This window comes from Lepisosteus oculatus, chromosome 8, assembly GCF_040954835.1.
Source record: "Lepisosteus oculatus isolate fLepOcu1 chromosome 8, fLepOcu1.hap2, whole genome shotgun sequence".
In the NCBI taxonomy this organism is placed as follows: Eukaryota; Metazoa; Chordata; class Actinopteri; order Semionotiformes; family Lepisosteidae; genus Lepisosteus; species Lepisosteus oculatus.
In genome coordinates this window covers 50,945,347-50,966,240 of record NC_090703.1, presented here as the reverse complement: position 1 = coordinate 50,966,240, position 20,894 = coordinate 50,945,347, and the positions used below count along the sequence as shown (strand labels likewise).

At 38.7% G+C, this 20,894-nt stretch overlaps 1 protein-coding gene across 1 annotated transcript in view; it reads left to right on the top strand.

The window, feature by feature from the left end:
- The first annotated feature begins 7,676 nt into the window (after positions 1 to 7,676).
- The window catches only part of glra4a (glycine receptor, alpha 4a), a 43,320-nt gene continuing 30,102 nt past the window's right edge, over positions 7,677 to 20,894 (top strand). Inside the window, exon 1 of the mRNA XM_006632916.3 lies at positions 7,677 to 8,070. Within this exon, the coding sequence (XP_006632979.2) occupies positions 8,003 to 8,070 (68 nt within the window). The 5' untranslated portion in view covers positions 7,677 to 8,002. The remainder of the gene's footprint in view (positions 8,071 to 20,894) is intronic.

Below are 20,894 nucleotides of genomic sequence, written 5' to 3'. Positions count from 1 at the left end.
CCAATTGCAAAAGATCATATGACATCAGCTGAGGTTCTTTATTTTTCAGACACACGGTGCTGTGCTTGGTATAAGGAACACGACGAGCAAAGCAAGATGAAAGCCTTACTGAGATGCTAAAGATTTACTGTCACTCTGGTGTAAAGGATAAATTATGCCAAGCAACAGACAAGCTAATTTTTTCCATGTAATAAAATCCTGTATTTTGTGTCCCTACCTTCATGAGGATGCCTGATCTTTATTTTTTGGAAACCAATTACTGTAGGTTGTTAAGTATATGAATTCATAGCATGTTTAATATTTACTTGCATTCTACAGTACTTGTTCCCAATGTCCACCAGGGGCACAGGTTTCAGCACTGAAGCCTGATGTTATATTTGACCGATCAGCTGTAACAGGAGGACGTACAGGTGAGGGAAAACTCTGCTTAGGCTGGGTTCTTTCCTCATTAAACTTAACTGGCTGATGAGGCCTCTGAAAATTGCTATCCACACCCGTTAATTTCCTGAAAGCCACTTGCAAGCTATTTGAAGAAAAGAAGACAACAGTGCACTCGGTTTGGTGATTCAAACAAAAGATGCAGAAAGATCTAGAGGCCATTCACAAGTCTGGGCACAGCAAGAATATGGAATGGAGGGCAAGTTGCATTTAAGGATTCAGACACTGACAGGCAACGAGATAGCAGACTAAATTGTTTTGTGTAAACAGTATCTTGCCGAGAAAATTCAATAACACCCTCCAGCATCTATTAGCGCTGTATTTTAGTGCCAAAGAAACAGTAAAGGAAAGATGAATGTCATGAACATGTAATTGAAAGCACCAGAATTTACATTGCAGGCAAAGTGTTTCATGCGGAGAAAGCCCCTGCCTCCGGGAGGCGCTGCTGGGGCTGGCAGACAGGGTTTATTCCAGGCTAGCAGAGAAGCTGCTCTGCGTGGTTGGTGTGGCTTCCTGGAAGAGATCAGGCTGTCAGCTGAAATACAGGTCTGGACAGACACAGAGGCCAATATGTAAGGAGATGTGCAGAAGAGCACAGGGCCATTTTGCATAGGCTTACAATCACCCCTTATACTATTCAGCAGGATAAAGGAGGATTGTGAGAAAGGAGAAATTCACAATGAAGTAGCCTGTGGTGTCTCCTTGGAATTTGTGGAGTGGCTGCATATGTCAAGAAAAGAATGTTACTTGTGTTGCTTAAAAGCGCCAATGCTCATTTCTTTGAAATGCAATGTTTGAATTAAGTCAAACTAAACAAACTGACTCACGTTCTTGGCCTTGGGGTTGAATTCTTATTCACAAACCTTGAGGAGAACCTTCACAGTTCTTGTGAATCCTATTTCACTAGCAACATGGCAATGCATTTATACTTTAGGAGATAAAGACCAGATATACATAATAAACCACACCTGTAACATATTTGCATTGCATAGGCTTTCCTTTATTAAAACTCTGGCTAAGACTGAGACTGAAAATAAGGGTGACTGTAGCCCCCAGTGTCTTAGAGACAAGGGCACTAGTGAAAGTGAAGACCAGCAGGAGAGGTACTGATACTGCACCAGCAGCTGTCTTACTGAATGTAATGCAAAGTGTTTATGATATTTATGTGGTGTCATGGCAGTGGAATAACCTTTCTTCTGAACTGTACTCAACAAGCACCACTTATAACATGATCCCCCATGAAGGAGTGACCTTTCTCTTGTTTTTCCCAGCTGGCTCCTTAGACCATCTTCACTAGTCTTTGGGGTTTTCCTAACTCATAGTTTGTCTAAAATGACCGGAGAGAAAAGCACAGCCATTTGAGCACATCAACTTCAAGCATTTTTCAGGACAGAATCCCAAATCCTAACATGCTGAGCCCCAAAGTAAACAGAGGAGAAGTAAAAACTGAATATTTACATGCTCGCGTTTCTCACCAGTGTCCTCATGAAAAGCATTTTCTTTAATTTGCAAACTGCGGGTGGACACACAGTGCATTGATATAATGAAAACTTTGTAATTATGCACCAGTCAAGGGGTAACTCTAACACTAAAGTTAGAGCTGTATAGTTTACTGTATAGTGTGTAACCATTGTACCGTTGTCAGAGCAAAACAGATAATGACAAATGCTTGAATATAGCAATTTGTCACAAAACTGTGATTTTTAAATCCTTATATAATTAAACAGTGCTCAGGTTACATCTTTCTCTAAAAGATGTACCACACCTACAACATAACTGACATTGCTACAAAGAGCTGTTCTTTACATCATGCACAAGACAATAATAGGATTTTTTTATTTGTTGGTGGTGACAAATGATTAAAACCTCCATCTTTCTTATTGGAAGATTTCAGAAAGAGAGTCTGTACCCCAGATACAATGCTTTATATCACAAAAAGCAATATCTTTAGACAAAATTACTTTAATTTGCCAGGCAGTCCATAGGCATCCCATAAAACTCATTGCAACTCAATATTTATTTTGGTCTTTTTTTTAAAAAAACGGAAAATATTTTTAGTAACGGTTTAGCTGTGTGATCCAGAAGTGCAGTTCTTACTGGCCTAGAAAAACTTGTGAATTTTTAGCTTAATGCTTCTAAAAAATGTCCCACCGCACTTTTCTGCTCAGTCTGATTCTAACAAGCCCCAGTGGTTTTCAGAAGGCATTCCCAACTATAAAGCTGCTGATTTCTAAGACAGCACCAAGTGAAGTGAAATAATGATATTGCCCAGATGATGGGCATTAAAGGTAACATTATTTAAATCCTTCCTTCTACTCTGCATAAGTTAGCATCTGTTGGAATTCTACGCCTATTGCAACTGTCATTATTGTCAAATAAATACATTTCTTTTTTCTAACGCAGGCCAAGCTCTGTCCTTCTCAATAGACCATTATATTTAGTTAACGAGAAGAGCATGTTATCTCCCCGCATTTTACATCTGCTTGAGTGAGATTTTTTTACATAAATTATCTCTTTTTTTTGCAAGAAAGATATGCAGTGTTATTTTCTAACCTTGCTCAAAGTCATCGTAAAACCATATAAACACAAATGCATGGATACAGATAATGGCTAAGATGGTGTGGTTGTGGGATAAATGCAGTGCTAATTTAAGAGGTGTTAAAATATAAGCAAACACACTCATCGTAGGTTTCTGTGATCTCTGCACTTTATGCAGTACGTGCTTAAGTGCTTTGCTTTAGCGCTGATGACTGGGGATGTGAGTATTGAGGATTTTATCCCCAGCTGGGATTCTGGGTGCTTGAATATATTATGTTTTCATGCTGTATAATAAAAAATGATACTCTTGGCTCCATTTACCTGTAGTGAACATCATTCCTTCAAACATAATTTGTAATAAAAATAACCGTCAGACTACTAGAAGGCAAAACTACAGTAAATCAATAAATTGCATTCACCAGTTCAACTTATAGTTTTTATATTCAGACTCTGATCTAGATTTGAATTTTCAATCTGATCCAATCTGCAATGCTCTAGCAAGATTTCTGTGAACTGGACAACATAATTTCCAGCTGCATACTGTAGATCACAGTTTCAGTTTAATCACTGCTATTTTATTTATTGTTACAGAGCTGTATTTACTATTCAGTACCATGTGGCCTATAAAACATAACCTTAATCAGATTATAGGCCACATCATCACAGTTTATACAGTATGTGAAACATCTTATTTGTCAGATAAGTATTAAATTAAATGTCTTCTTGTTTTTATGCTCCATTTAAATTACATGGTCAAGTAACATAATTTCCTTAAGGTCATATAAATAATTATTTCAAATACTAATTCTTAATAAAATTCTAAAAAAGAAAAACTGGTTTCTCTTTACCAAAAATATACTGCTGATGCACTGTATTGTAACCTAATGTATTAGATTAGTTTATAAAAATTAATCATTTATTGATTTTCTGCTCACAATACTGTTAATTATTGTCATAATTAACTTGCTAGCCGAATGAGACAGTCTTCAAAACAGTGTTTCTTTGGTGGCATTGTTTTGTTAATATAAATTCAAAGTACAACGCAGTCTTGCCTTTAAATATCTGTTAAGGATTATTTTGACAAATAGAAACAAGTAGAAATGTATTTTCTGTATTTACTATCACAGCCATCAGGACACCAATATTCATATCAAAGGATTCTATTTCACTTGAAATTCTACAGAAGCTCTCTTTTGAGCAATTACTCAGGTTAACAAGAAGCACATCTGCCGTAGTATGTGAATGGTCGGTGATCATCACAATCCAATGTGCTACACAGTTGTTATTACATAACACATTCTACTCGGTTACCATGGCAAGCTTTCTTCTTAAACATTTAGTGGGTTGTCTTGTGCACAAGATGCGTTTATGTACTGCATGATATTTAAATAAAATGGTCACAAATAAAATGTAACAGTTCCTCCAATTAAAGGCTTCATGCAATTGTTTGACAGCTGTTACTATTTGGAATAGGGATTTAAATATTACAAAGGAATTTCCTGAGACAATGTCTGGGACAACATCAATTGACTAATCAGTCCTATTCATTGAAAGATTGACTTAAATTTCCTTCACAGGGTGTACTTTACTCCTGTGGTATAGATGCTATCATACAAATGTAGCACCTGGGCCCTTGTGATGCTCTGTTTATGCAACACTTCAGGCACTCTCTTGACATGTTTTGGGAGGGTCTAAATGAGGCTGTGTTTTAGAAACAGGATCCTTCCACATCCCCTTTCTTTAGTAAAAAAAAAACTCCTGTCTCAAAAAAAAGAAAATAAAAGAAAACTGTGAACAGTAAAGGATTCATGATAATGGAAAATAGGAGAAAGGAGGTGCCATTCTCCTGGGACTTCACAAATCTTTCTCATAGCCACAAGGTTGTCATTTGGTATGTGAGAAGATCCAAAATGTTTGCTAAGCATGCAGGTAATATGATGGCTTACATTCAAGCCAAACAACATAGGAGCATGGTAAAAACAGCTTAAGGTGTTCTTCATTGCTGTGTGTTGGCAATAGGGGACACTGCCTCCCTAAGCCAAAGGGAGAGTCATTTAGAGGTAGAGACTAACTGGGCCCTGATAGAGCCAAGCGTGGGGCATTGGCAGAGCTGTCCTCTAGCCTCCAGGGCCAGATGGGCCAGACCTGCCTGATGTTCCTGGCATCACTTGTTTTATTAGGACAGAAACACCAACTTGGAGAAAAAGTGTCCCTTAAATGGCCTTCTCTCATTTTAGACGTTATGTTCTCGTGTGTTCCAGGACTGGCCACATGAAAGTGAGCTTAGTGCTCTCATCTCCTTAATTGTACCACTCCACTGTGTGTTTTAGCAACACTGCGTCTATCATAGAGGAAATTTAATTAGGCCCTGCTGAACTGTCTATTTCTCATTGGTAAGCAATTCTCCTGTGTTTATAATGAGGTTCACTCATTTTTTCAGACAAAATAAAAACAAGGCACCATCATTTCATGTCCTTACTTTATACCCTAAAGGACATCATGGATTTTCTGAAGGATTTTCATATCCTATACATTTCAGAATGCATCATATTAGATTTTTATCTTTAAACTTTCCTTTGAAGACATTGCCAGGTCCTGCGGAGAATGCACTGTGTTAGGATCAAAGTAATTGACCTTTGGTTGCCTCACTAGAGTTTCAGCTGAGCAGATTTTTAGTTTGTTTAAAGCAAGTCTGGGAAGCTCATTGGCAGACAAACAAGTAGAAATGTATTTTCTGTATTTACTATCACAGCCATCAGGACACCAATATTCATATCAAAGGATTCTATTTCACTTGAAATTCTACAGAAGCTCTCTTTTGAGCAATTACTCAGGTTAACAAGAAGCACATCTGCCGTAGTATGTGAATGGTCGGTGATCATCACAATCCAATGTGCTACACAGTTGTTATTACATAACACATTCTACTCGGTTACCATGGCAAGCTTTCATCTTGCCATGTATATATAAATACTGTATATATAAATACAGGGGGATTTGTAAAGGTGAGGTTTGATGTGCTGTAATTAAAACTAAATCACAATCATTTTTGTGAAACATTTTTATCGCATAAGCTTACAAAACTTACAACCAGTTTTAGCTCTTTGTATTAACAAAAGTCCTCTTTTCTGAATGGCCACTAGGTGACCAGCCAGTATTCCGGTTCCTTTTCAAATAGTGATTGAGCACTCTACAGGTAGCTTAAGTGAACAATATCGCCCTCTAATGGCATCAGGGAGAAACATGAAGGCATGAGCAACCATATACACTGAGCACTAAAGGGTTAAGTCCTTCACTTCAGGCTAAGTTCTTCTTATGCATGTCATGCACCATTAACAAGACACTATATTTGTTTTAAGGTTTCCTCTGTGACTTGTTTATTTAAGACTGGTGACAAATGCATCCCTTCCTACAGAAGGGTGGGCTTCCCTCAGGTTAAAATGGCCAACAGCCTTAACAAGACCCATAATTCAGGGAGACAACAGAGTCACCTCTGTTTTTGCTGACCACTCCACACACCAGCCAGCTCTCATGGCTTTTACACAGACCCTGTGATAATCTGGATATGTCCTGTGCATTATACCACTCTGTGTGTGTGCGCTCGAATCCTGGTAGAGCACAATAAGTATAATTCAAATTATGTTTGTAAATATTGCACTTCAGTTTCAAGGCACAGTACAGCCAGAGCTCATGAATAAAGAGTGAGTGTGTTTCCAGTGCAAGCCACACACACAATCTTCAGAGATAGCAGCAAACGCTACACACTGATTTTCACTGAACCATCAGTGAAGAAAAAACACAGAGACACACACCAGGTTACATCCAGAAATTACACCCAGCGTTCGAACTATTTCATGAAATATAACATAAAAATGTTTCATACTCTGGAGGATGTAAAGATGTAGTGTATAGGATTAAAGGTTATGCCATAGTGTGTTTATTTTCTTATTGTTTTAAAATAAAGATGCAGAAAAACTCCAGTTATCGCCTTGGGAAGCACTCTTGTAAGCATGTGAAGCCCGATATTGTGATGAATGATGGGCTGAGTGGTAATTTGATTGTGAAGGGCTGCTCTACTGTGTTCTGCTCCTTCTTTACTTCACATCAATAATCCAGGAGGCTTTTATTACCATTTCTCAACTGTGGTTTCTACTTGTGATTAAAAAACAAAAACAAAAAATTGACATAAAGGGGTGTTACTTAAAGATGGGAATTTGACATTTTGAATAAAATACAATTCTACCCAAAAAATAAAATTCCCATGGTTTTCTACCACCTCCCAGCAAAATCCAAGACACCTTTAACACTGCACTCACCCCTGACCCTATTTTCAGTGAAAGGTGCTCTTTCAGTCCCCAGCAATTCTTACATGTAGATGCTAATAAAAGACAGATGTTTTGGGAATCCCAATCCGCCATAAAAAAAACTTTAGAAGAAAGGAAATAATTATCTCCTGTTGTCTACCATTTATTGGTTTGCTAATATTTCAATAAAAGGATGCAAAAGTACAGTATATCTGTGCACACCTTGAAGCTGGTACTGCACAGGTCCACCTCCTATTAACCTGAAGCCAGCAACCTCCACCCCCACATACGCGATACTCTCGACAATATATCCCTCCGTTCTCCTGCTCCTGTGTCTAATTGCATGTATTCTATCAAACTGCCAGTAACAGCGCAGCTGTCCCTTTAAATCCTCTTCTGTAAGAATTCCTGGAGCGAGCAGCTGGCTGTAAAGCTCACTTAAAAAAAAGAAACAAGCACACACTCCCTCATACCCATAGCCACAGAGCACAATTCCAGTGAGGGGCACACTATTCTGGATTTTACACCTGCAAGGACTAAGTGGGAGGGAAAAAAGGAACTTTGCTCAAGGATTGCCTGGATGACAGCAAGACGATGCTTTTTCCCCTAGTTTTGCAAGCTGCTCAGTGGAATTGGTGATTCCTCATATTCTTTGCTCCACAAATTATTCAACAAGGCAGTGTGTCTGAGTGTTTGTGGAGGGGAGACAGGAGAGACAGAGAATGCTATCACAAGTCTTTAGGATTCTGTGTATCTTGTCTTTCTGCTTTTTCCAAGGCAGCTTCATCAGGTAAGGAAAAGAAAAACTTGCTTCTTTTCTCCATTTAAATTTTGAAACCATCTTTATTATTTCATCACCTTTAAGGTTGTTTGCTTTCTTCTGATTCCCTCATGCTTGCCTATTACAAATGCTCACTATCTTCTCTGGTCTACATCCAATATTAAAACTTTGTGATGAAAGAGGCAAACAAGTTAAAGAAAGGGACTGATTTCTTTATTAAATATTGACAAAAAAGAATATCTAGAAATGTCTTAGCTCACATGCCTATTCTGTGATTACATTCACCTGCTATTGCCTGGATAATTTCAAAGGTCAGTGGCCCTATAATCAATGAGTTCTATGAACAGCAAGGAGTATAAAGAGAGAGGTTTGCACAAGGCAACTGAAGTGAAAGTATGGTAAACATTACAGAAAGATTTGTTGCTTGTGGATATCTTGTGTTTCAATTGAATTTCCAACATCAGTAAATTGAACAATACAATGTGGGGCATTAATTACATAATTTAAAAAGCAATAAATAGGTTACAGGACATCGTCATATGTTTTATAGTCAGTATACTCCGATAACTGCATTTCTTTACATTTACCAAAGTTATGGGATCATTTACTGTATGTAGCCAAAGAGAGCCTTGCTTGTCTACTCTATCTTTCTGTGAGCAGCAAACCAATTTTAAATACTACTTTTTTATCTTATATATATATATCTGTACCGTATCATGATATATTGCATGATTTAAAATTGCAATAAAAAATGTAAGACAGTGAAAATGTACCTCATACTGATCAGAGAAGGGTTAAGAAATTGAAAGGCATTCCTCTTAAATGTACACCAGTATGAAAATCCGCTATTTTTCACTGGATGTATGTTGGAGCTGCAGGCAAAAGGTTTTGCACTTCCCTATAACAATTTAAGGGAAATACAGATATCACAGAATCTGTATTCCAGGGCCCCAAACAGATATGGGATGTTTACCATCAGATATGTGACTGGGTGCATGTTCAAATCAAACTGCTGAGGAGCAAGTTCCAAGATGTTAATGCAGACTGTGAAATGATGATGCACTTGGACTCTTGGTATGATACAAAAGTTTTAGAAAAGCTGGTATGCAAAAGCGTTCTCCTTATTTCATGCCCTGTCAACCCCAGGTGTGAACATTTTTGAAATACGATTTGCATAATCTTAGTGCAAAACTGTTCTGAGCACAGGGTGCCCATGTGATTCAAGCCACAGATCAGGGAGACCTGACAATTTTCCATTCGAGAAATCCACAGTTTTCAGCTTTTCCACTAGAGAAGAGATCTGACATCTCCTGACATCTTGGGGTGGGGGATGGGGGAACAGAGAGAGTATCCTCCCAGAGACTGTTCAGTCATTTGGGGCTCAAAGAGGCAGCAAATTAAATGAAAGCTGGTTAACTGGGTGGAGCAGTGGCTCCGTGGCTCAGGATCTGTGCCTATGGCTGGAAGGTTGCTGGTTCAAATCCTGCAGCTGGCAAAGGAATCCTACTCTGTCGGGCCCCTGAGCAAGGCCCTTAACCCCAACTGCTCCAGGGGTGCTGTACAATGGCTGACCCTGTGCTCTGACCCCAGGCTCTCTCCCTGTCTGTGTGTCTCATGGAGAGCAAGCTGGGGTATGTGAAAAGATAATTCCTAATGCAAGAAATTGTACAGGGTTAATAAAGTGATATTATTATAAATGGCATGCTCAATACAGATAAACACATAACCAAAAGCCCCTTTTTGGGTTGGATCTTAAATCAACTGATCATCTAAGAGCACTGCATGAGTTTCATTTGTAGATATTTTGGCAAGTCACAAAGGTACACAAAGATACAAGATCCAAATCGTGCTTGACATAAAAACACATGAGGCAAGTCAAATTACAAAAGGGACATTAATGCTTCTTTAATGGACAGAAATACATTAATTCACATGTCATTTGATAAAGTACAGCAATGAAAAACAGTAGCTAGGTGCCCAAAGAGAAATGCTGCACACCAAATGTAAACCAAATAAGCATATTGACAAAGAGAACTAAACCCATTTAAAAAGCACATGAAAAATTACAACCAAATATTTGCTCCCAAAGTGTCTTGACTGACTAGGGTCCAACCTCAGTGATCCTGTGGAAGATTTATATGGAGGTATTTTAGAATTAGCACAGCATGTCAAGTTCCCTGGGCACAATGTATGTTCAAGGTAAATCATAAATAAAAGATCTGAAAGCCCCCTCAATCTGCACTTGTGACAAACAAAGGTAGGTAAACATGGACAGGAAAAAAGTAACTCCTGCATCATGTTCTTACCACTAGACTGACAAGACCTTTGACACCAGATTTCTCATTGTGTTTTTAAAAGGAATTAAAGGAAGAGCAGAGAAAATAAGACAATAAAGAATGTTGGATTTTAAATTAATATTAAATTATTATGTGTATTAAGGTTCTGCTTACAACTGTTTTACTGGTATTTAAGAAATAGTTCTTGTTGGTTGGATTTAAAGTATGAACACCAGTCTATGATTTCTCTATAAATAAGAAGTATCTATGCTTTCCAATGACTTGTTAATATTAACACAGACAATGTCTGCACAAGAAGTCCCTTCATCACTGTATTTTAAAAGTAATAAATTCCAACAATGTTTCCTAGTCCAGGGGTACTCTTGCCTCCTCTGGTTTCTGTTCCAACCGAGCTCTTAATTAGATTATAATTAAATTATTGAACCTTTAAATTAATCAATTACTTGATTTTAGTGGTTTTCTGCTCTCAGGTCTTGGATTCAGAAATATTTTTTCATGGATTGTTTGCAAGAAATGTAGCAAACAGACTGAATTCAACTCTGAACTGATTATCATTCACTCACATTATCTGCATTGGGTGAGATGCAGAGACTCAGTTGTTCAATGGCACTGATCATTTGGAGTTGTTATTGGACAATCACCCTAAATAGGAAGAGTTCTGAGACCCAGCGCCAGGCAAAAGGGTCATGCTCATTTCTAACCCCACCCTATTATTTGAGAGTTGAAACTATTCAAAAAGAAATAAAAAAAATAAATAAAGCTTCAATAAGCGTAATTAATAAAGAGCTCTGCTGAAATGGGAACTAAGAGACCCGAGGGTAGTCTGGGAGCAGAATTGAAACACAGAAAGGAAGACAGAACAACCTTCAAATGAAATAAAAGAAGTAACATCTTAATCATTTCGCTCTCGCCTTTCTGACAACACAGATCAGTTTCATCTGTGACCTTGGACATTCACAATCACCAGGACACGGTAAATACTGTTCCAAATAATCTGCGTTTGCAATTCGTATTGGGTTGCTGCTGCAGACAATACACTACAGCTATAATGTGTCTGTATTCCAAACTGCAGAAACTCAGAATAACTGTCAATTCATCAATTTGTCATTTATGGAGCTGCTTCTCTGCTGTGAACTCAGAATTACCTGTCCTTCAAGCTGGTGAAGGAACTGAGACCTCAGAAACTGAGACCTCTTGAAATGTTTTAAATTGGAGATGGAGGTGAGAGGAAAAACAGTACTTAGCACATCTGTTTTTAATCAAAAAAGAGGTGTACAAAATATTACAAATTGAAGAAGGAATTGACTTATTAACAATTTTCTGAAGGTGTCTGATCATGGTTTTACCCCATATTCCCTCATCTCTACCCCTGTCTCTGACACACTCTAACCTGCAACTCAAACCCACATTCCCACCAGTCCTTGCTGGTGTCTCACCCAGGGGTGCTACAGTGAGTCCTGGTCCAAGAGGGCCTCTAATACAGCCCCGTGAGGGGCACCCTGCCACTACGTTCTTCGTCAGGTCAGGAATTCGGGAAGCTATCGTACCCAGCACAGCCTTGAAGGAAATGCAGGCAGACCGTGTGGACTAGGCACAAGATTTGCAGCATTCTTATGTGATGGGTATCCTGTCAATTAAATGAGAAATTCAGTTTTAACTGAAATTTGGATGAAGCGGGTGGTAAGGACATGTGCTTGCACAGAACAAGGCCTGCCTGGCATCCTGGTACACAGCTGCACGCCGGTCAGACGTCAGGCAGCAGCGATGGGTATCCCGGCAGGGGAGCGAGGGATATTTCATTGTTTCGGGGGAGTGAAGGGGTGGAAGGTGAACGACAGTTCATCAATCCTCTTGGAAGTTTTTGTTTTCCAGTAGGATCATTCCTGAGGTCCTTTGTGGGGAAATTTGCAGTTGGGATCTTCTGATGAGGTGGCAGGGCAGTGGTAGGTGCCATGCTGGTGTGCTGCTGTTCTTATTCTTGACTTTTAAATGAATGTTCTTTTAGATAATAACAAGTGTTAACCAAAAAAGCGAGGGAAACAATTTATTTGTTTTTAACAAAGGGAACACTTCTCATGACAGACAGAAGAGTTTTTTGTTACAAAGGAAACACCGCTGCCCAATGCACACAGTTGGTGCACTGAGTAAGAGCAACATCCATCGTCCAGCCAGCCTGCTCACTGCTAAGTCTTTTCTGCGGGGATCGCTCTGAGGAAGAAAGGGAGAGTGATTCTCTTCACTCCCCTAAACAACTGGCGACCATAACATTTGAAGAAGCTTAACTATTCGTTAAGCTTTACGGATAACTGCACATCACTGAACAATTGCATTATGAGCACAATACACTAATAAACCATCAGCATGCTTGATTAAAAATGCTTTTAATATGAAAATTAACAGAAAAACACCCAGTGATGCAAAAATAGATATTTCATGTAGTTTCTCCTAAAAAGAACAAAATCCTCTTTAAGGATAACTGAGAAAATGGTTACACAAATGTGTTTTCTTATTCAATATAATAAGAAACACCTCAAGAAGGCTCCACAGCCAAAACGTTGTGTTTCTTTTCTTCTCTTTTCAACAGGGAATAAACCTTCACTTGTTCCTTCAATATAATACTACTAATAATAACAAACGCTATTTTATACAGCACCTTTAAAAGTGGCTTCTCTAAGAGAAGACAGCAGAATTGCACAGTTACAATTAGGGTTTAGAATACTGTAGGAAAGCAAAGGAACAGACAGATACAGAACTAGTTAAATAAAAGCCTTGATTTGTCTTGATTTGCTAGAGCTCAGGGAAGGTGACTCCCTGATACCCCTGGGTGCCGAATTTCAGAGCTCTGGGTTAAAGCAGGAGAAGGCCCTATCACCCACAGTCTGCATATAGAGTGTATATAATTTAAATATTTCAATTCTATTAAATAGAAATTATTATGTGACATTTTTATTGAATTTTCACAATTTTGATTTCAGACTAATAATCAAAAAAGAAATAACCCATCAATACTACAATTAACATTACAGTACCAACAGTCATATAATTCTATCCAGAACTCATGTCATGCTAGTTTAATACACATGAATATAGAATACACTATGCAGGATGTGTATTTAATAATTTAATGGAACAATAATGGAGCATATTTCTAATACAATAGCTGTGGAAATTCCTTCCCACGATTGGATCATTTAGTTAAGATAAATTATGATAAAAATACACATTTCCAAATTCTGAACTGTTTGTGCACAGATTCATTATTCCCCAATTTTGGTGAACGCATTAACTTTCTAATGAAGTGCCGCACTGACTGAACAAAGTACACGCACAGCGTTCACACGAATTGCACTAAATGCCTTGCTGCTCATCAGTAATGAAGTTCAGCTGGGTTGCAGAATTAGGCCCACAGTGCACTGACAGGGAGGACTGACTTGACTCTGAGCTCCCTCTCACAGTGGTTGTCCTCCTATTGCAGACAGAAACAACGTGCATCAACAGCATTAAACCGGAGTTAGTACCAGTCAGCACAAAGCAGAGAACAAATCCGCAGATTAAGGAGAAAAGAGTTTAACAAAGCAAAGGAGATAGTCAGGCCCCCAAAGGGCTAAAGAATCCCCTGACCCGTCAACCATGTATATCAAGTCAGGAATAATATCAGAAAGATTTGTGTTTTGAAGGTTACGGGGGGATCGGTGTGGGTATGCATTCAGTCTTTAGAATGCTAGTCTTTTAGTTTAAAGAGTGAAAAAAATGTATATGAGCACAAACTCTAATTGTGCTTCATCAAAAAACAAATATCTTGTTAGCATGTGAGCCTCTGGTGTTAAGCTTTTTAGTAATGTACAGTTTAATGGATTAAGCTTTACTTCAAGATGCCAGAAGAGTTTTGCCAAGTCTACCTTCAGAGAGGAGTGAGAAAAGAAAGCAAAGAAAAAAACACGTCACACTCCAGAACGCCTGTCATGTCTGCTGTGAGTTAACAAACCTGTTCCCCCAAAATTTTCAGAAACATCCACCAGCAGCTCTGACGCACGAAGAGGAAAAAAGGAAAAAATCGAAATTCTTTTTCCTGACTTTGCAATTATTCTGCATTTGCAGGATTCCAAAATTTTTTGCAGATGAGTGGAACAGCTGATTTTCTTACTGAAAAAAGGTTCTATATTAAAGTACAAGCTGTATAACAGCCAAAGCTTTATTTATTGTAATACAAAACTAAAAGTAATCCCCCAAAACCACTTGATTATCAACTAATTGAAAAGCCCTGCTGGATAATCTGGTAGAAGCACAATCAGGGCTGATGGACACAGAACGGAAGCACTACAGTCCTTGGGCTGGATTCACTGCACTTAAAGAGGAGCAAAATGTGCTCTTCTCTTTTTCTAAGTCCAGTTCAAAACACTCCATGTTCTCCTACATCTACGCAAATAATTAAACACATATGCAGCATTTCAAGTTGTTTGCACCTGGATCATTCCTGTTGCAGCCGCTCTTAAAAACAGCACAGGTGCTCCAGAACTGTAGTCACAGCACAGCTGTCTGAACTCTTAGATACACATCTGCATGAAAGTGAACAGCATCAGAAATGACCCACAGGCATGATGTACCAGCATCTGCTCATGACTGTCCCTTTCCTTCCTCATGTCATTTTTAATTCGCTCCTACAGTATCTTCCTTCACCAGGTGATACGAGTAAACACCTGCAGGCCAACACCTGGATCTCTCTTAACCACAAAAAAGGGCCACAATATTTAAGCACTTGGCTATTATGCTTTAAAAGGCCACTGCAGAAATTTGCAGAAAATTATTTTCTTTGCCAAAACTAGAACAAATGGAGAGTAAGAATAGCATGAAGTAGTCAGGTCTGGATGTCAACTTTTCATCTTTTCAGTAACTCCCAAATAATTGCCAACCAGTCTAACGAAAGTCCTCAATGCAGAGTGTTATCCTTGGATTTAGCTCTGAAATGTTGCCTGTTTTAATGACAGTCAGCAACGCATGCATTTTTAAAACGAGGAAATGAAACGTCCTTTTAATTGCCTTGCTTATGTTTCTCACTTCACCACTCTACTGACATCCCGGCGCTCACATCAGCGGTGCTGCAGTGGAGAGCAGCAAGACACAGCGTGCTGATGAGACAGTTAGCAGCTCACCGCTCACTGGCGGACCAAAGTGTGGAACGTAATTATCAGTTCTACAGGGGGTATCACAGGTTATACATATTGACATTGTACGCCACAATTCTAAATGCAGTCAAAGACAGTGGCTGGGGATGAGTTCAGAACAGACTGCTGAACTACTCATGTCCTGCAGCCAGATGGATGAGCAATAGTATAATCTCTGGAATAGCCTCAGATTCTGATTCAATCAAAACCATCAAGTGTGGTTTTCCAGCTTTTCTCTTCCCAGTGGTCCTGGGAGACAGATTACTTCATGCATTTAATTTAAACTAAGCAGACGTAAGAAGGTAAGTTTCTTTAGATAGAGAAAAAGAATGTTCATTTAAGAGTGTTATGAAGTTCGTAATCTGCCCTGAAAGAGGTTTTCTCAATAGTCCATATCTTTAAAATCAGAAATGAAGAAATTTTTGTATCTATTTGGCATTACTGGTAGCAGAATTGAGAGAGAGATGCAAAGGATATTTATATAGATGTGGGGAAATGTAGAGAGTTTTATACCATTTTGTTGTCACGCAGAATTTATTGTAAATGTTGCAGATCTGCATAGACAGACAGAATTCACTTACTAGCAAACTGTCAGATCTAGTAAGTATTTCCAGACCTCTGGATATTAGAAAGATCCAGTACTCTGGTAAAATCACTGGTATTGTACATCAGAGTAAGATAAATAAGATGAATCATTTAATTACTGCAGATTGACATAGATTAAATGCTACCATTTTAAGAATTATAAGATATAATTAAGGTAATATGTAACTCAGCATTAAGTTTTTCCTTCTCTGTACAAAAAAAGGACTCAAGCACTCATAAATTCACAGGAAATATTCAAGACACACAGCAAATTCTGAAAGAATAAGACTCATTTATTTCAGTGCATCTTTGAAGAAAACTGAAGTACTGTAGTTCTTAGGCTGGCAGATGTATCTTGTGTTGAGAGTTGAGAGTCTCCTGTATGGATGAAAAGTTTCTTAAAGGGATAACATGGGCCGTGTTTTGATAATTTGTTGTTGTTCAATTACTTTAAGTGAGAGGAGGAATTTCAGAGCAAAAGAATGCTTGCTATATTAACTTCAGTGAAATGATTCCAATGTAACATGGGGGCTAAATGTACAGTATTTTTCTTATACATGAATCACCATAAGTAAATTATTGCAGCAGAGAGGATAGAATTTTGTGATTGTGTTTTCAGCAGTTGCAAAATACGTACACTTTTTATGGCAATGCAATAGTAACAATTGCTTTACTGAATGATTTTTATATAATTATTGAGACATTGGAAAGAAAACGACTAGAGAACAGCAGTCTTTATGTAAAAGCATGGTAACTGTCAGTCTTCTTATTTGTCAAAAAAAGAAAAGTAATTGCATAAATAACAACCTATCTGTTAATAAGTGATAACAGAGTCTTGTCATGTCCTGCGATTTGAGGTCACACAGCTGCTCAGCTTATTTAGAAGTAAACCTTTACAAGTCTGCAGATGTAACAAGACTCCTTGACAAGTTGTATATGAGAGGGGGACAGGCAAACAGGGCTGCTGTATCAGTGAGAGCTCTTTTCTTTAATATTAAAGGATGTTGTTTTATAAATCAAATCTCGTGGAGGCAGAGATACATTACTCCATTAAAACCTTTTCCTTGCCACTTTTATAAAGTAACATCCAGCTCTTTCTTTCAGCACAATGCAAATATTTCTGTGCAGAATGCTTTTCCTTTGTCTGGAGCATCATTAAGAGCACAGCCAACAACGGGCACCACATTGTGGAAAACCTCTTCGGCTAATGTCCTTCCTGTAATGCTCTACAATTCAAGCTTTGCTAACCCACTTGGGAAAATTCATTTTACAGCACACTCCCAACACAACAACATTTTACCAACCAGGAAATCAGGACAACAATTAGACAGATTGGTGTAAATGACAGCCAGAGCCGAAAGGGATGACCTGTTTGCTGTGCATTTAAGCCATAAGGTTAACCTAGGTACAGCATTTTAGGAGAAGCTTTATCTGTCTCATCTGTTTTAGAGGAGAATATCTTTGTGATCTGAATGACATGAGCTGCCTGTGGTGTTAGTTCAGTATGGAATGATTAAATGGAGATATAGTAGGTTATCATTTTCAGGGGTAATCTTACCCAATAAGAAAAGAGGAAAGTGCCCCATTTTAAAAGAAACTGTCAGGGGGAGCCTGATGATATTCGTATCCTACAGTTTGACATTAAACACAATCCATGAAGTTTTCTGGGGTCTACAATTGTTATCAACCCCATCATCATTCAATATCTCTCCCTCAGGTGTGTGATCTGAAATGTAACCAGTCCTTGAGCAGAGGGGAAAAAGAAGAGTATTTGATACACTATCAATCCCACCTGCGCCTGTTTATCATTAATTCATCTTTTAATAAGGCCTTTTAAGCTTGAAATAACAAAGCAAATTCTTTAATTAGCAAAATGAGGATAGTCTCCATTAAGGTCTATGTACTGATTTTATTAGAATTAGTATACTTTAACTAGGGTTTTATTTAAACTATGGACCAAGTTCAGAAAAAAAGACTAAATAATAAAGCAGATCAGTTACAGTACATGCACTAGGTAGTACAATTGATTAAGGGCCCAGTTGGAAAACAAAACCACCATGCACAGTGATCCCTCAGGACCAGGACTGAGAAAAACTGGAATAAAGCTAACATCTTAGCTTGACTAAAACTGAGTCTTGAACAGAGCAGACTACAAGTGAACTCCAGTCAAATATTTGGAATCTTCAGAGGGACTGACACGCAATAGACTTCTGTAGTCTTCAGTGAAACATGATCCAGAGGACACAAGCAGAAATTACAGGGAAGTACGTTTAGAGCTGGGTTCAAGAGACAGTTCTTTACACAAGGGGTTATAGGAGACTGGAACAAGTTACTGTACTTGGGCATGTTTGTTCAAGCTGACGCTCTGGCTTCTTTTAAGACAGTGCTGAATGAGATCCTCAGATCAGTTAGTTACTAGCAACCACATGAGTTACATTGACCAAATGAACCCATCTCATCTGTGGCCTTTCTTAGGTTAACAGACTTCTTCAAATCTGTTGTCATTCTTTTGAGTTTGTGAAACAAACTTTGCATTGTTGTTAGCCAAAGGATTGGGTTCCATCACTAAATAAAATATACAATAAAAAGTGTACATTGCTATGCTTAAATATGATAGTGCAGCATAAGAAAATCTGCATATTTGAAAATTGAAGTTACATGAAGCAGAAAAGCATTTTGAGGTTGAAAGGTTCTTCATCTTATCTAATTGCAAATTCACACACAGTATGAACAGGAAATAGACGAGGAGAGTATGATGAGGGAGCCCTCACATGGAACATCATTCTTACAAGCTGAGCTGCTGTGATAACCACTTTCAAGGGGGGTAGATTTCAAATGGCATTCCTCTGATAGCTCAGTTGCAGCCACGTACCAAAATCTACAGTGTTCAGTGTCATGAAATTAAAGAGCCTCACCAAGAGGGATGTAAAATCTAATAAATGCAAAATAAATTAACAGCTTGTGTCAAACTGCTTTGACCTTGGCCTGCACATGCTGTAGCAAATTAAATTCAATCTGGGGAAATCCCAGCCTTCTTTGTATGGAATAAAATAAGTTTTTTTTTCTTCTAAAAAAGTAAAGTGAATGCACTCAGAGAAATTAATCAGTTCTACAGCAAATGTATATGTTTACGATTGTCTTCCGTGAACCAGTTTCTGTTAGTCTTACATTTCCAAAAGCAGACCAAAACAAGCAGAGCTTCCCACCCCCTAAAACAGCCCCCCCACTTCCCCACTACATAAGGATAGGACCCAGTGAGGAAGAGCATGCTGAGCCTCTACTGCTCTCCACCCCACTTCCCTCACTGGCACCATGGACCCAAGACACTCCATATAAATAATGGGAAGACAGACTAGGATCCAGGACTGCCAGGGAAGGGAATGTGGAAAGTGCCCATCTTTGTAACTGCAGTGAGCTGAACTAACAAGATCCATCTCTACCCCTGTGAGAAGCCAAGAGGGTGTTATCATTTAGCAAAGGTGCTAGGAGAGAGCAAGGGGTGTCCCTGCTTCCAACTGTGGACAAAGTAAACAAAACTTGCATTCAAAACTCCCCAAAAAAGGTGCCTATCAGAGTGTACAACGAGGAATGTGGAACAAGTTTCATCTGTCAGAAGATCCAGCTGGATGCGGCTGTCCCATGCTCTCCGTACACAGCAGTGTTAGCTTGATGCTCGCAGACTGCTTCAGAGGGGGAGACACATCCATTATCCCCTCGCAGGACTGACTGGCACTCAGTGGCGTTCTTATAAAATAAGTCAAGGAGGAGTGCTCTGGTAATATCATAGTTAGGTATGCGGAGCCACACGTTGCCCGTGCTTATCTGAGAGGCAGAAGACTTTGTGCTCTAATGGTGCTCCACGTGCATCACAACACTGACAGCAGCAAATTTATAGAAGGCACTCAGACTTCTTTTGGAGGGAGCATCACTTGTCCTAATATACAGTTTAACATCGGCATGAGACACGTTTCCTTCTCAAGGTCTTCAGTAACAACTCATTTGGAGAACAAATGTTCCTTGTGGAAGTTCTCAGTTGCAATTTTGTCTGTGGTGTACATCGAACTGGATATGTGTTTTTTTTCTACAACAGGAAAAATACCATGTAAAATGGAGATCTGGCCTTCATTTTCAAATTCAGAAAGTTAGTTAGTTTACACTGACTGCTTCTTTTTAGCTAATAGACCATTTAGGTCCCGTCACACACACACAAGCTAAGAAGTCCCTCAGTCTTCAGACGATGCAATCCTGTGATCTATTTATAGGATTACCACATATAAAACTATTTCAACTTGAGCCTGAAACAAGTCGAGTTGACTCATGTTGCAGATTGGCTTGTAAAAGCTGTTTTCAGTGTGCACCTGGCATGTGTTCATTTACAAATGCTCTGTCTCTGTGAAACAAGATTATTTACTTTATTGCTTTGCTGCTTTCCCCTATTTCTTTCTTAATGGACTATTGAGGAAACAGATTGCAATAATCTATATTCTCCTCATGTGCACCAAAGTTGGATTCAGATATTATCAAGTACAGTGATGTTTCCATACCCGGGATTCCCTGGAACTTGAATGTATTTGGAACTAAGCAGAGGCAAGTCAAGATAAAGGAGAAGTTCCCTACTCTGCAACAGACAGAATGTAATAAAAGAAATTCTATACAGTTGAATATAATATAGTACATAATTGGACAGAAACTAGAGCTATAAAGATTACTATAGGTAATAGTAATCCATATTCAAGACATGATTTCTGCACTGCTCTCCCTAGTCACCTCTCTCAGGACCTCCAGAACA